The following is a 14,095-nucleotide window of genomic DNA, read 5'->3' on the forward strand; positions in this document are numbered from 1 at the left end:
CCCCGCAGCGTCAAGCTCCTCACCCCCGTGATAATTCTCGATCGTTGGCACGCTGATAACAATTTTTTTTTTTTAAATGGCACTTCATATCAAACAGGTTGCCGACCCCTGCCTTATACTGTACTATGTTGTCTTGATTCAAATTGGAAGGCAAAAAAAGTTAGTACTTGGCTAAAAACAAAAAGTTTCCAGGCTAAACATGTGGAGTTAGAACTGCCATCCTCCCTGCATCTTCCTCCCCCTTCTCGCTAGTTTCTGCTTGTTCAACTCCCATACCCTCACCTAACCCCGACTCTTTCTCCCTCATGCCCTCCCTCCCTCCCTGTGATGATAAGGCAGGCAGAGCTCGAACTCAACTGTCAGACAGGAGGAGAATAGAGAGAAATGCTGAGGGAGGCAAAAAGTGAGGAGAGTCTTCCCTCTCTCTCTCCTTTTTTCTTTCTGGGGGAACTGGTCAGGTGCCAACATCAATGTACTTTACTGTACGGCTGGGCGGGCACAGAGAGTTGCTGGCCTGCCATGCGTGGCTTAATGTCGCTCTGTCCTTGCCCTCATTCTTTAGCCTGCCAAGCTAATGATGATGATGAGGACGAAAACGAGGAGGAGGAGGAGAACACTTAGAAGTTGGCTAAGCGGCTCATGGTATAGATTTCTGTCACGGGGGAATGCATTTGCTGATGAGGATGTGGGTGTGTCAGCAGAGGAAGTGTGAACATGCACGTGTGTTTTTCTCTCGCTTACCTTGTCGTTGTTGTAGTAGGCCAGGCTCTCGCCGTCGAATCTCACCCACCGCCTCTGGAAAACACAATTCCTGAAAAGAGAAGGTAGAGGCAGATTCAATTCAGGTGGCGCATTCGACCCAACTAAACCAGTTCCATGAGAAATAAGTGAAACATTTCTAAAACCGCCAGGACAGTAAGCAGGTTACAAAGTCTGCCCTGAACGGGAACTCATATTTCATCAGGAGTGCCATTGATTCATTAATGTCAGGAGTTGTATCAACAGCTGTCAATTAGCATAATCAAAACAAATGGGCACTTTCAATTTGAATATTCAACAGCCCGGGGGCAGTTCGCCAAACCTATGCAAATCAGGTGGTGAAGGAGAATATGAAATGGGAGTAAATGATTGATAGCTCCGGTTTTGAGTGAGCCCGTGGTACTAAAAGACTCGCAAAGAGGTAGTGCTGCCAGAAAAAGCCAAACTAAATGAGAGCTGACATGAATTTCAATCCTACAAGGTTATTTCCTGTCTTCTTTTTTCTGTCCTTCCGCTTTCAATGTTGCCATGTATTATGGATAGATCGGCTTCAGTCTTCCGTATCTAATGCAATTTATTAGTTTTAAATGGTCATCAATGATAGAAGACTCATAGGGGAAGTTGGAAAATATGCAGAATACAAAAAAAAGGGTCTGCAAAGATAACAGGAAGCAGTGGTTGGCTTCCTGTGGTGGTGACTTCAAGCTTGATTTGTTTAGGTGAAAGGTTAATAAATAGACTGAGAACATTCAAGAAGAAGCTGCAGTAAAAGGTTTTATGTACATCCAACTAATATTACATGGATACTAGGGATGGGAACAATTAATGGAATTGCTTTTTTCTTTTATGGGAGTGGTGACTAAGTTGATTACATATTATCAAATGGAATAATTCAATGTATACGACAGTGCCATAGCTAAATGTGTTCGGTGTAAAGGTGTGTTTTGATCCGCTCACCGGTCCCCCACAGCGGGCAGAGCTGCAGGTGCTGATCTCTCTCTCGCGTCCGGTTATACTTCACTCGCGTTTATGTCCAAATCCATCAGATCTAGCTAGTTCTAGCTAATGATATGGCTGCTGCCCCTCCCTACACGCAGATCACGCAGACTCAAACCTCATCTTATGCCCAAATTCCAGCTGAGAGGGTCTTCTCTACAGCTGGCCTGATTGTGAATCGTCTCCCCACCCGCCTCTCCCCAGAGTAGACATGCTCATATTCTTAAACAAGAATGAGTATTAAATAGCTGCATTCTGTACATAGGCCCTGTAATAGGTTTTTGATCTCTGTTGTAATAGAGTTACGTTACCCTAACCCATTATGTTGTTCGTGTATGATCCCTCTTTCATTTAAAAACACAGTTATGTTCTAAGCATGAAAGCTGTAGGCCTATAGCTGTCAACTGTTCAAACTGTGATCACCAGTTCAATACATTTGACAAATTCGACTTGGTTTCTATACTTATTTGAACATGTATTTATTTATTTTTTAGGCAACATTTTTCCCACATTTCTTTTTTATAGGATATGTACATTTCGGTTAATCGGTTAACCGTTTCTTTGGGGGTCGAATATTCAAATATACATTTGCTTTCAAATTCCCATCCCTAATGGATACAAATGGATTTCTCTAACCACAGTCACCTTGTTTAGGAGTGCTGTTACCTACCCTTGAGGCGACAGCTTGTCCAGCCATCCCACTTTGAGCACCTGGTGTTTGGGGGCTCCATAGAAGCATGCGTACGGAGAAATATCAGGAAGTGCATTTCCCAGAGCCTCTGCAGGATCGGCGTAGAGGTCACACTCCACCATGATTAAAGATCCATCCTCAGGGCCAGAAGCTGCTGATCCCACAGAAGGGGCGTCAGGGGTGACGGGGAAACTATGGTCCAAACTGACCATGCTAGCACACTCATCCACAGTGGAGTATGCATCTTGGTAAGGGTCTGGGATAGTTGGAGCAGGGGGAATGTCCTGGTCCTTGGATTTCTTCCTTTTAGGAGGCTTTTTTCTGTTGGAGCATAGGTGTTGTTAGAGGAGCTGTTGGACATTTTAGGGATTACTTATCAGTCCGTTGAGAACACTGTCCTATTAGCTTAGTCTAACACTTTGTATCTTAAGCTTCAAAAGGAGATGGGTGCTGGGACTGTTTTTGCTGAAAAACAGGAAGTAATTGCACCCGGCCAAGACATTTTCGAGTTTTACCACCCTGTAAAACCACAGTTTATTTTTAGATCTCTGGTTAGCTACACAGCCACAAAGTGTTAATACAAAATAAAAAAAGGGCTAGAAAATCTCATTTAAGTCTCAGCATTAGAGCGAATAAGCGTGTTTCCTAAAATGTCATACTATCCCTTTAAAAATGATTAGTTTCAATTGAAATGTATAATTATTGACCAAAAATGACTTGTGATGCATCATGTTTTCTAAGTAACATGGTTGTTTTCTAAATGTAGCCCATCATATACAGTATGACCGCGATACATGATCAAATCGAATGAATGTTTGCAATGTTTACACCGTTTGTATCGCAAAATCTTGTGGTGAGCACTTCCCTTTTTGAACATCTAAATGATTATTTATACATCTACAGTGTGGGCCAGCGGTGTTACATCAGCATACTGTACCTGTGTTTCTTCTGTTTTATCTTGTCTTTAAAACCCTTCTGTAAGCCTTCTTCAGGGCCGAGGTCCTGCAGAGCACAGAGGAGATTAACATCAGATGAGAACAAAGTGTCCGCCTTACACCGTTATCATGCTGCTGCGCTAAGCTATGTTAACTTTAGTGGCTAGGTGACATTTCCATTAACCTCAGGGGGACAAACTGAAACAAGCACATTTCCACTCGGCTGTGTGTCTACGGTGACAACATTAACACAGAGTGAGGAAGTTTGCTCTGCGGTTGAAACGCCACTGATAGATCTGAGAAATGTCTGTTCCTCTTTGGCGAGCTGCTACTCACTGTCCGCTAGCGGGGAGGGGGGGGGTGCGTTGTCTTACCGCAGTGCTTTCGGGGTTGTTGTACAGGAACATTTCTCCATAGGGAGCGATGGGCGTCAAGGTTCTTTGAAGTGGAGCTAAAAAGGACACAGGAATAAAATAGTAGTTTTGTCATAGCATTGGAACTTGCGACGGCCTAAAATCAAAGTAAGTAATAGGATTGTTCCAGTTCAATTTAAAATCACTCAAATGTTATAGTGGCTTTTGATTAAACCAACGCATTGATCTGAATAAAACCGTGCCAACCCCTTGATCCATGTAAACCAATTAAATGTTGTTTTTCCCATCTCTCTGCTTCGGCCTTTTGCTTTACCCCCAACTGGGAGAAGGATCCTCCTCAGTCTGCTTCAAACAGACGGAGGCTCTGCCAAGGCCATTTCTCTGTCTCGCTTCCTGCAGGGACCGTGTGCAGTGGTTGTTGGAAGAGAAGGAGAAGAAGAAAAGCGGAGAGACTGTGGCCAGACACCATTAGTCTGGAGACCCCAGGCCACCCTTGCCAATGCCTGTCACTGTGAAAAATGACACCGCCCTCTCCTGAGGATTGCGAGGAGGCCAAAAAGACACCGCCAAGGGGCTAGACACACAGACACTGGCGGAGAGGCAGATAGCTGCGCGGACGGGGATCGAAAGACACATAAAAATGCCTCGAGACAAACGCAGACATAAAAAGGATGGACAGTCAAATAAGTAGTGGCAAATACTCCAGTACTGATGTGAATGTGCTGGTTTTTTAGACAATGCAGGCCATTACAGAAGGGCACAAATGGCATGTTGTGGTGTAATACAGCCAACACGTTAGCGTAATAAGTTTCATTGTTTATTGCTTTATAAATGACATCATCTGTCTGCGAGCCAGCCTGACGATGTTTACTTTCAGTTTGTTTGTGAACATTAAGAGAACAGTGTTTTTCTCTTAACCGTTCATCTCAATTATCTCTGTTGGCTGTGCGTAAATTCATAAGGACCACAGCCTAAATAAATCACCATAGCTGTATAAGTATTTTCTTTAAATTGGGACACATTCATATCGTGAGCCAACTTGGAGACCCCATCTCCTTTATAACTGGGCTTGGTAAGCTCAAGTCAGTTAACTTGATGATAGAATACACTCCAGCGCCGCCGCCCTCTCTGCGGACAGGCTTGTTGGGCAGATAGCAAACCATCAGTCATCATCTATCAGCCGACCTCCAGGCCACACAGACAGCCTGCCGGACGCTACTCAATTCCTGTCGGATTCCCTCTATTCTTTAGTCTTCAGTTGCTTCCTTCTTTATCTGCTCCTGACCAGACCCTCTCTCAAGTCGCCATCTTGGAAGGTGCCGCCATGAGTTTGGAGTTTGTGAGGGGATTGATTTGATTGTGAATGAAGCCTCCATTTCTTTAATGTGCGGGAGGGAAAGGTCGGTTTGTAATTATCGCTCCTGTGTCACACTCACACTGTGCATTGAGGAAATACAGCTACCACAACCTGAATTTAAATTAATCAAATGAGTGTTTATTATTTCAGTAAAAGCTTGCCTAGCTTCACGGCTGAGTAGTGAGAAAAGCGGAAGGTGACATTTCTCAACACAACAAATTATAATAAACAAAAACTGTCGCTTTTCAGCATGAGTCATATTGTCTTTGTTCGTTCTGAGGTGTGACTTAGCACTAAAAGTGAAGTCGTGCTGTCAGTGTGACATTTGTGCACCAAGGTGATATCTGTCAACACCCCACAATGTCACACAAACCAGCTTACACACAGGTTAAATAGGGAAGCGCAATGAACTTTGTGTAAATGTCATTGTATGATCAAATGCCATTGACTGGTAAAGCTAGTGATATACTTAGAGTGCTATGTAGCTGCTGAAAAGACTCTTAATTACAATTCTGTGAGCGTCTGACGTTTGTTTTTTATTTCGAACAGATTAAAAAACAACAAATAAAAAAATAACAAAATGTGAAAAACAGAATACCGCATTGTTAAAATTTGTATCCATCCACATTCATGGTAATATCTGTATTCAACAAAAAACCAAAAAAAGTCTTCATATTAATAATAATAATAAATCATATGTGTCCGAAAGGGAGTAGGAGGAAGCAAATGCTTATTAATTCCCACCCCTTACTTTATCAATGATTGTCCTTTAAAATCACTATGCAAGTTGTTCCTACCTACATTTACATTTATACATACATATACAATAATTTCTCATCTTCATCACTTTTCTTCATTCCCATAGTTTTTCAAAAAAGTGTTTCTGTACATCCTTTTAAACTGAATGATGCTTGTGCTTTGTTTTAACTCCTGCTCCAAACCATTCCATAAACTCACCCAACAGATTGTTATACTCATACTTCTCAGAGTTGTTCTGACCTTGAGTTGTTTAAAAAGTAGATTTCCTCTCAAATGATACCCACCCTCTCTGTCTACGAACAATGTTTTTAATTTCCTAGGAAGTAGATTATGTCTTGCTCTGTACATGATGTTAAGTTCTCATTGAATACTGTGAGACTACACTGCTCTTTTTTTCTCAAGTTTTGGATGAACTTCAAATATGCTCGGTTAAAATTATATGTCAAATATTGCCTTGCTAGACGTCGCTGTGAAGGGAGCTTTAGCTTGCTAGTGGAGCTCCCCATCTCCCTGCTCGGGGACCGTCTTGGCTCCCTCTCTTCCTCCAGTCTCGCAGACTGTTTTGCATCCGTCTCCTCTTCCTTCCTCCCAACACACTTCACTGTCTTGATGCCCTCTCAAGTCTCACTCCCTTTCTTGTTCCATACAGAGACAAAGTTGGAAAAAACAAGGCCTGCCAAGAGACAGATACAGCGGAACGAGCAGCGAAGGGGAAGCGGGGAAAAACGTGAGGGGAGTTTAAGTGAAGAAAACGGGACAGCAAACTGTTGATATGCCGCGGAGAAGATGTCACAATGCGGACAAATATTCCACCAATAAGAGTGACATGTTCTCCTGTTTTACACATAGTCATACAGACTGTTCAAAAACACAGCACCAATATTGAATTTTAAACACAAATTAATTAAATGTTTTTGATTACGTTTAATAATTTAGTCTGTATATAGCTACTTAAAAAGCCCTCTGGAAAATATCGTTATAATTATTTATTTTTAAAGTATTTGTATCTATTTGTGTAATATGTATTTTAATGTTATAATCCCAGGTGAAACATTTGACCTAAGCACAAAATCAGCTCACGTACTATCTCATCAGATGAGGGTCGAGGAAGCCCAGAAGATACAACGAGAAGAGAACAAAATTCAAAGCATGTTTGTTCTACAAGCCTGTGTGTTGTTAGCAAAGTTAAACAACTTCTACAAAACTTTGGAGAGCCGGGCGACAGGAATACACACCGGGGTCTCGCTGAGGGACGAGATGTAAGAGAGTATATTCCCTGTGAGATGTGCGCTTGAAATTAGGGAGGGGCCCTTTCCCATAACACAGCCAACTCACACACACACACACACACACACACACACACAAACTTGTCTCCTCTACCTTCTTTCATCCGGGCAAACAAGAGCACCGCTGACTCTACTGTGGAATGAAATATTCATGGCGGAGATGAAGCAGCGGAGAGACGCCGTACCTTTCTGTATGCCGTTTGCACCGGTGGGACCCTCGGAGCCGGTGAGGTGTTCGAGGCTGGTTGTTTGCGCCGGCGCTGCGCTCCTGAGGAGGAAGAGAAATCAGCGGATTACAACCACCGACCCCGACGTGGGAAAAGCAGGTTTACTCGTAAAGGCCTTCGGAAGAGAGAACTCTGGAAGTTAGTTTCCCAGGTCAAAAGTCGAAGAATGTATATAGCACGAGAAAGGGTAATGTACGTGGAATGCAGGGTTGAATATGAAAGGCCTTAAGGTTCTCCAATAGTGTAAATCTGAATGCAGAGAGGGAAACTCCTGTTTTCATATTCATTCATGCGATGGAAGCGAGCAAATGTATGTCTCCAGGTGCTTCTCGCTGTGCTCCTCTAACTTGTTTGATTAGTTCTCAACTGCTCATAAACTTCCATCAAGTCAAACTTTATGCTCAAAGGAATAGTTTGGAAATACTTCTTGAATGTTGAGAGTTAAGTCAGAGAAATTGATGCTATGTATCCGACTTGCAATTATCTTTACATTTATATATGCATTCTTTTTTTTAAATCTTTTCTTGGACAATTTTTGTTTAAATTCTAACCTTCATATAACTTTGTTTTTATAAAATGTTTTCTTTTTATTGCACATTCTTACATCCTAAATATTTATTTATACAACACAAGACACACATTTTCCCCCGGGGAAAATTTGTATTTGTGATTTTGATTCTAACGTTGAGAGCATGTAATTCATCTCTCTGCATCAAAGTAAATGCACACAGTCCCAGGAGTGGAGATAACTTAGTATATTTACCGTACAAATCTGTGTAACTTCTACTTCAATTGAGTGTTTTACAGCATACTTCCTTAGGTCTAGGTTAAGTTACTGCAGTAGTATATAATACATTCAAATGAACCCCATATTTAACAGATGAAAGACATTCATTCAATATACTGTGTATATGATGATGAACTGTACTACTTTACTTTTGGTCCTATCTTTTATGCTATAAACGTATTGTACTTTTCCTTGACTATGATTTAAATCAGGGGTGTCAAACTCAAGGCCTGGGGGCCAAATCCGTCCCGCGACTTCATTTCATGCGGCCCCGCAAGAGCTTGCAAAAAATATAACATGTTTATTACGGTTACATGCCGATTTACAGAAGCACGTTGCCCATAAACTACATGTCCCACAATGCATCTCAAATTTGACTTTTTTCTCTGAACTTGACTTTTCTTTTTTAAATTATTTTGTGACATTCTCACTGAAGAGACTTGCAATTATTTTCCCTAGACTTCTGCTTTCAGACGTAGTTAATTATGAATTTATTACCCTATCCGATAATAATCCAATGCAGAAGCAATAATGTAATATAATACATTATTTTATATATATTAAATATTTATATATAGTCTTTAAGTTACAACCGGCCCTTTGAGTGCAACCATAATGCTGGTGTGGCCCGCGATGAAATTGAGTTTGACACCCCTGATTTAAATGCAGGACTTTATCTTGTAACAGAATATTTGTACACTGTGGTACTGCTATTTTCTTAGAGCAAAAGATTTTTGAGTAATTATTCTAACTATTTCCTAAAGTGTTGGACTGTTACTTTAAGATAACAGTTACCTGTCCTGAGGTGGCAGTGTGGGCTGATTGGGGATCTGAGGGACGGGACGGTGCCTCAGCCGGTAGGAGCGAGTGAGCCGTGGACCAACAGGAACCTTAAAACTGGGCTGAGCCTCGTAGATCGAGTTTTCCACCATATTCCCTTGAAAAACCCAATTGTCTTCAGTGAGCGATGGGTGGGGGCCGTCAGCCAGACAGGGGAAGGAGTCGGCGCTGGATAGAGACGGGTTCTCTGAGGAAATGTCCCAGTCTGAGGGCATCTCAGATATGGAGAGGAACTCGCTGCTGCTACTGCTGCTGCTTCTGGAAAAAACGGAGGTGGGGACACAGGGAGGTTCAGGAGGGGATGTTTGAATATTTTGGGGATCTCGAGGAGCCGGTACAGGCGGACGAACACATCTTCTCTCCGTGACGTCCTCAAATTCTGTTCTCTGTCCGGCTCCAGGAGGCAAAGTCTGACTCCCCTCAAACTCCATCCTCTCCTTTGGCTGTTGGTTGTGACATGAAGACCCCCTCTTTTTATCCTTCAGGAATATACGTCTCGGGTGTGGCACAGGCCTCCTTCCACGCCTCCCGTTCTCTTCATCTTCCTCTTCCTCTCCACCGCTCGGCTGCTTCACACCTAGTGCTTCCAAACTGCGAAGGATGCGCCTCCGATGGCCTGTTGGGATCACGTTCAGCTCCTGGAGACACTCATCTGTGAGGTCACTGCAGTCTTCAAGACATTGATAGCCTCCTTGATGGAAATATGAGGTGTACTGGGACAGGCGGAGGGTGGACAGCCACTCCACAATCTCCTGGCTGGAATCCGGAGGCTCCAACATGATGCTCTGGTCTCACCTCTGCTGCATCAGAAGGGCCTCTGGAAGGTAGTAGTCAGCTTTAAACTGTAGATACACAAAGAAAGATTTTGAACAACATGCATAGACTTAAGAGGCTTTTAGTGCCAACTGAACTGAATTGAATTATGTATCGTTAATTAATTTTTGAAAGTTAATTTTTTGAACTATCTGAAAGGCTCTTATAATATAAATTCTACACAAGGTAAACAAATTCAAAGTTGATGAGGTATGCAGATGTTTGTATTCTTTTGCCCCTGCTTTAAGCGTTTATGCTGTGCTAAAACAACCGTTTGTAGCTTTACATTTAGCTTGTAGACATGAGATTAACACTGATACTGCCGCCATGTAATCTCATACATATAGCAAACAAGCCTACTTCTTATAATATCTACTCCTTTTAAACTATAAAGATCAAACACATGTACTGCAAATTCAACAAGAGCGGAAACACATAAGCAAATCTAAAATTTGCAACACTCCTGGATGAAACAGCAGGAAACAGCAATAGCTATGAGGACATAGCATGCTAACATTCAAGTGTGGCTCTACAGTCAGGTTTAGGGAATAGACTTACCTTAAGGTCTGATTCCAAATAACACAAACTGGATTCCAGCAAAAAGGCCAACTGACATATTTGTCTCAAAGGTAGAGTTTAAAAATCCCAGTTTTATATCACAGCTCACTGCCAGCATCATAATAACCCTTTGAAATGGCAAGCTATTGATAAATGTCTGTTTCCTGTCTATCATCTTTTCAAAATTGAGCACTGATGAATTGTGAGGCAGAACTGCTCTCTCTCTCTACCTCACACACACACACACACACAAACACACCCACACCTACACCCACACCCACAGGAAGGTTAATCAACATCTTGCCATGTCTACTTCTCCTTTGGGTTGTAAACCTACAGTGAGAAAGGTATATGAAGTGTTACTTCTGCTTTCTAACAAACACAATCTTGCAGCATGTGTAACCATTTGCATACTTCACTGTGCAAGTAATTCACCAAGAGAACAGGAACTAAACTTTCCATATCTTATAAATGCACTTGAGATGAAATCATGTATTTGAATAAAAATCTGATATGATCGCCAAAACGTTTTTAACTATGCATGCACAAAGACAACATTATTTTGCTCAGAATGTTAGGAGGACATTAGCCGGGTTTTTTGTATGGTCAGATTCCTTTTTAAAGTTGCTGCTTTGCATTCTTATTACTTAGCAGCAGTAACAGAATACATGTAAAGGGATTACGTAATCAGAATACCAAAAAAAAAGTTACTTTATGCTATGTATGTATGTATGTTACTTTTACTTATGACTTACAGTCATATAAAAAAAATGTTATTATCAGATTACTGCTGAAGGTTTTAAATGGCATATCATTGGATATGGAATGCTAAGGCCTGTATTAAAGGCAGTATTTACTTTGGTTTTCATCTTTTTAGAAGTTCAGTAGTGATGTGATGTAATGTGGTTGCTCTTAACCCATATACTGCACTGTAAAATTAGCATATTGTGTTTCTTTGATTCATTTGTTCTTTCTTTATTAAGTAGGTTAACCCATGTGTTTAAAAATAGTGTGGGTGTACCAAACACAGAGTATATTAGTACAGTATGTATTGCTTTTTTAAACTGTGGTATGCGGTCATGTGTTTCTTCATTGGTCTTACTGTAAGACTACTGCATGAATTTGCTTGATGAAAGGCATCAACATATCTAGTTTTCTTCTCATTTAAGGTTACATTGTTCTATTATCTTACTGTACAGTATGTAACTCACTTAAGTTCTGATGTTTCTTTTGACTTGTATCTATTTACTTGTATTGCATTTGATAGTGTGCATGTAATAACAATATAACAGAAATGAAATCACGTTTGAATAACTTTTTATAGTGTTACTTAGATTCAATTACCAGTAGTTACACTTTTTTACTTAGTAGTTGTAATGGAATATATTTGTTAACTTACCCTCCCAACAGTGCTGAGCACACAGTCCCAGCTTCACACCACTATATTAGGTCCTCACAAAGGGGGTTCACTCCATCAGACCTGCCCCGCTGTGTATTGCACTGTTAACATGCAGGGACCTGCATTGGCTAACAGCCAGCCCAGGCACACGCCAAAGCCTGCTAGCACATTTGACCTGGACTGCTCCTCATCTCTGTCTTTTAGCGCTTCTACAGTACCCCCACTCACACAGCTGCACACAAACACAGAGCTACCCACCAAACACAGCAAACACAGCAAACACCATTAAGGGCTGGATATGGGAGTTTTGATCCACAGCTATTGCCTGGTGTCTCACTCCGGAGGGTGTTTAGATCAGTAGCAAAAAGAGAACTTAACAATATGAAACGGCTTGCACTTCCCACTTGGGCGTGCGAACATATGAAGCACTGTGTGTGCACTCGTAAAGATACTACAACACACACAAACGCATTAACACAACTCACTGAAATGCACCAGGATGGAACATATGTCGCTAGATATTGACTAAGACAGAGCATCTTATAAAGGGTAAAGAAAACTAAGATTGACCAGCTTTAGTGCGGCTTGCAGACGCCAACAGATATGGAATTAGATTGATAGTAGTATAAAAATGTGTTTGTATATGTCTGTCTTTAATCAGAGCTGATGCAGATCTATGTTTTTAAACAAATATGTTCAAGACTACACTAAATGGCTTCGGACTTAAGAAGTTTACTTTAATCTGAAATGCATTTAATGTATTACCCTGTATTTTCATTTGTAATGTGTCTGCCTTTTTTTTAATCCTACCTATTAATTCAGACAATGTATTATGGATAGGTTTTTAGGTAATTTGGTTAGGTCGTGTTTTTAAGTTTATAAATGTTTCTGTGTGATACAAAAACTCCCTCCAATTTTGGATATGTTAGTATGTATTGTAAAAACTCTGTTTAGTGTACGAGCCCCTATTCTAAAGCTTTGGATAGATAATTAGGGGGGCATATTTTCACATTATGTCAATTTATCTCTTGATTTTTACTAGTATGTTTTACTTTGGTGAATAAATAATTGAAATGATCTGAATTGAAGCTGTTCCTCAACAACAAACTGTCTGAACGCATGGCTACCTACACAGGAGAAGTATGAGCAGTTAGGTGGGGTAACACCCACTAGGCACACCCTTAGGTATGGTTATAAAGTACAAGGGGTGAGTCATAGCATACACACCTACCTCATATTTCTGCACATCTCACAGCGAACTAACTTTGAACAAAGTCCAATTTTGGTGTCCCCTTCCTGGTTTGGGAAAACACACCTGGGTTCTCTGCTGAAATGTTATCTACTTAAATATCAAGTGGTGTTTTGAGGAGACAGTCACACAAAAGATAATGAAAGAATGCTATCATATTAAATTAAGTAGACAATAGACTTTCAAAAGCTGCCATTCTACAAGCTTTGCAGTGTGTTTACGTTGAAATAACAAAGTAGTGCAACACTAGTGGTCACATGTGAGTGAGGTGTATTTCTTTAGCCTGTGTTTACACTAATGAAAAGAAAGGTATTAAAACGTTGTGAAAAGTACAAGTGGGAGTGACGCAGTTCATATTAGTTTACCAGCAAATAAGTCATACACACGCTTCTTGCTACACGCATTAAAGAGGCTAATTAAACGTAAGATACTTGACTACTTTAGCCGAATTTTATCACAACAATTGAAGTCAGTGTGTTTACCCAACACGTTGCTGTACGTCCGAGTGAGAGAAGAGCTTACCTGCAGGTTAAAAACAGGTGGAAACCTCAGGCATCATCCGCACACCTTTGCGCACTCGCCATGTCCAGATTGTTTCACTCTGTTGACTGTCGCGAGCCCTGAGAACGTGCTCGTCTGTTTCCGCGGTGTGTTCGGTAAGACCACGCCCATCTCAGTGCAGGACCAGTTGCAGAAGTACCTGCTACTAAAACTCTAAAATAGTATTAAGCTTTAAATTGTTAATATTGTGGTCTCCTTTGTTTTACGTGAGTCTGTTTGTAAAACAAAACAAGTGTGCTATTGTGTCACCTGAGAACGGCAAAGTGTTCAGCACTTCGGATGTTTCCTTGGAACACACGCATGTCCCAGCTTGATCTTGAAGGCCTCGGGCTATGTATTCAGCACAGGCAGGAATGCAGCAGGATGCCTGGCTCAGTTAATGAAATGACTCCTGGAAAAAAACAACACATGTAGTTACATTATTTTCATCAATCATTGTTAATGCATGATATTATTCTGATGACGGTAGTTGAATTAATATAGTATTGAGGCTATACTGTATGA

General features: G+C 41.1%; 1 protein-coding gene across 1 annotated transcript in view; it reads right to left on the bottom strand.

Annotated features, from left to right (window-relative positions):
• Window positions 1-13,828, bottom strand: part of arap2 (ArfGAP with RhoGAP domain, ankyrin repeat and PH domain 2) — a 110,645-nt gene extending 96,817 nt beyond the window's left edge. Inside the window, exons 1-7 of the mRNA XM_010784885.1 lie at window positions 13,553-13,828; window positions 8,967-9,853; window positions 7,343-7,425; window positions 3,756-3,832; window positions 3,384-3,448; window positions 2,426-2,767; window positions 742-811 (exon numbers count right to left, since the gene is read on the bottom strand). Of these exons, the coding sequence (XP_010783187.1) occupies window positions 742-811; window positions 2,426-2,767; window positions 3,384-3,448; window positions 3,756-3,832; window positions 7,343-7,425; window positions 8,967-9,790 (1,461 nt within the window). The 5' untranslated portion in view covers window positions 9,791-9,853; window positions 13,553-13,828. The remainder of the gene's footprint in view (window positions 1-741; window positions 812-2,425; window positions 2,768-3,383; window positions 3,449-3,755; window positions 3,833-7,342; window positions 7,426-8,966; window positions 9,854-13,552) is intronic.
• Between the last annotated feature and the right edge of the window lie 267 nt (window positions 13,829-14,095).

Source organism: Notothenia coriiceps, unplaced genomic scaffold (genome assembly GCF_000735185.1).
Source record: "Notothenia coriiceps isolate Sejong01 unplaced genomic scaffold, NC01 NC01_scaffold00026613, whole genome shotgun sequence".
Lineage (NCBI taxonomy): Eukaryota > Metazoa > Chordata > Actinopteri > Perciformes > Nototheniidae > Notothenia > Notothenia coriiceps.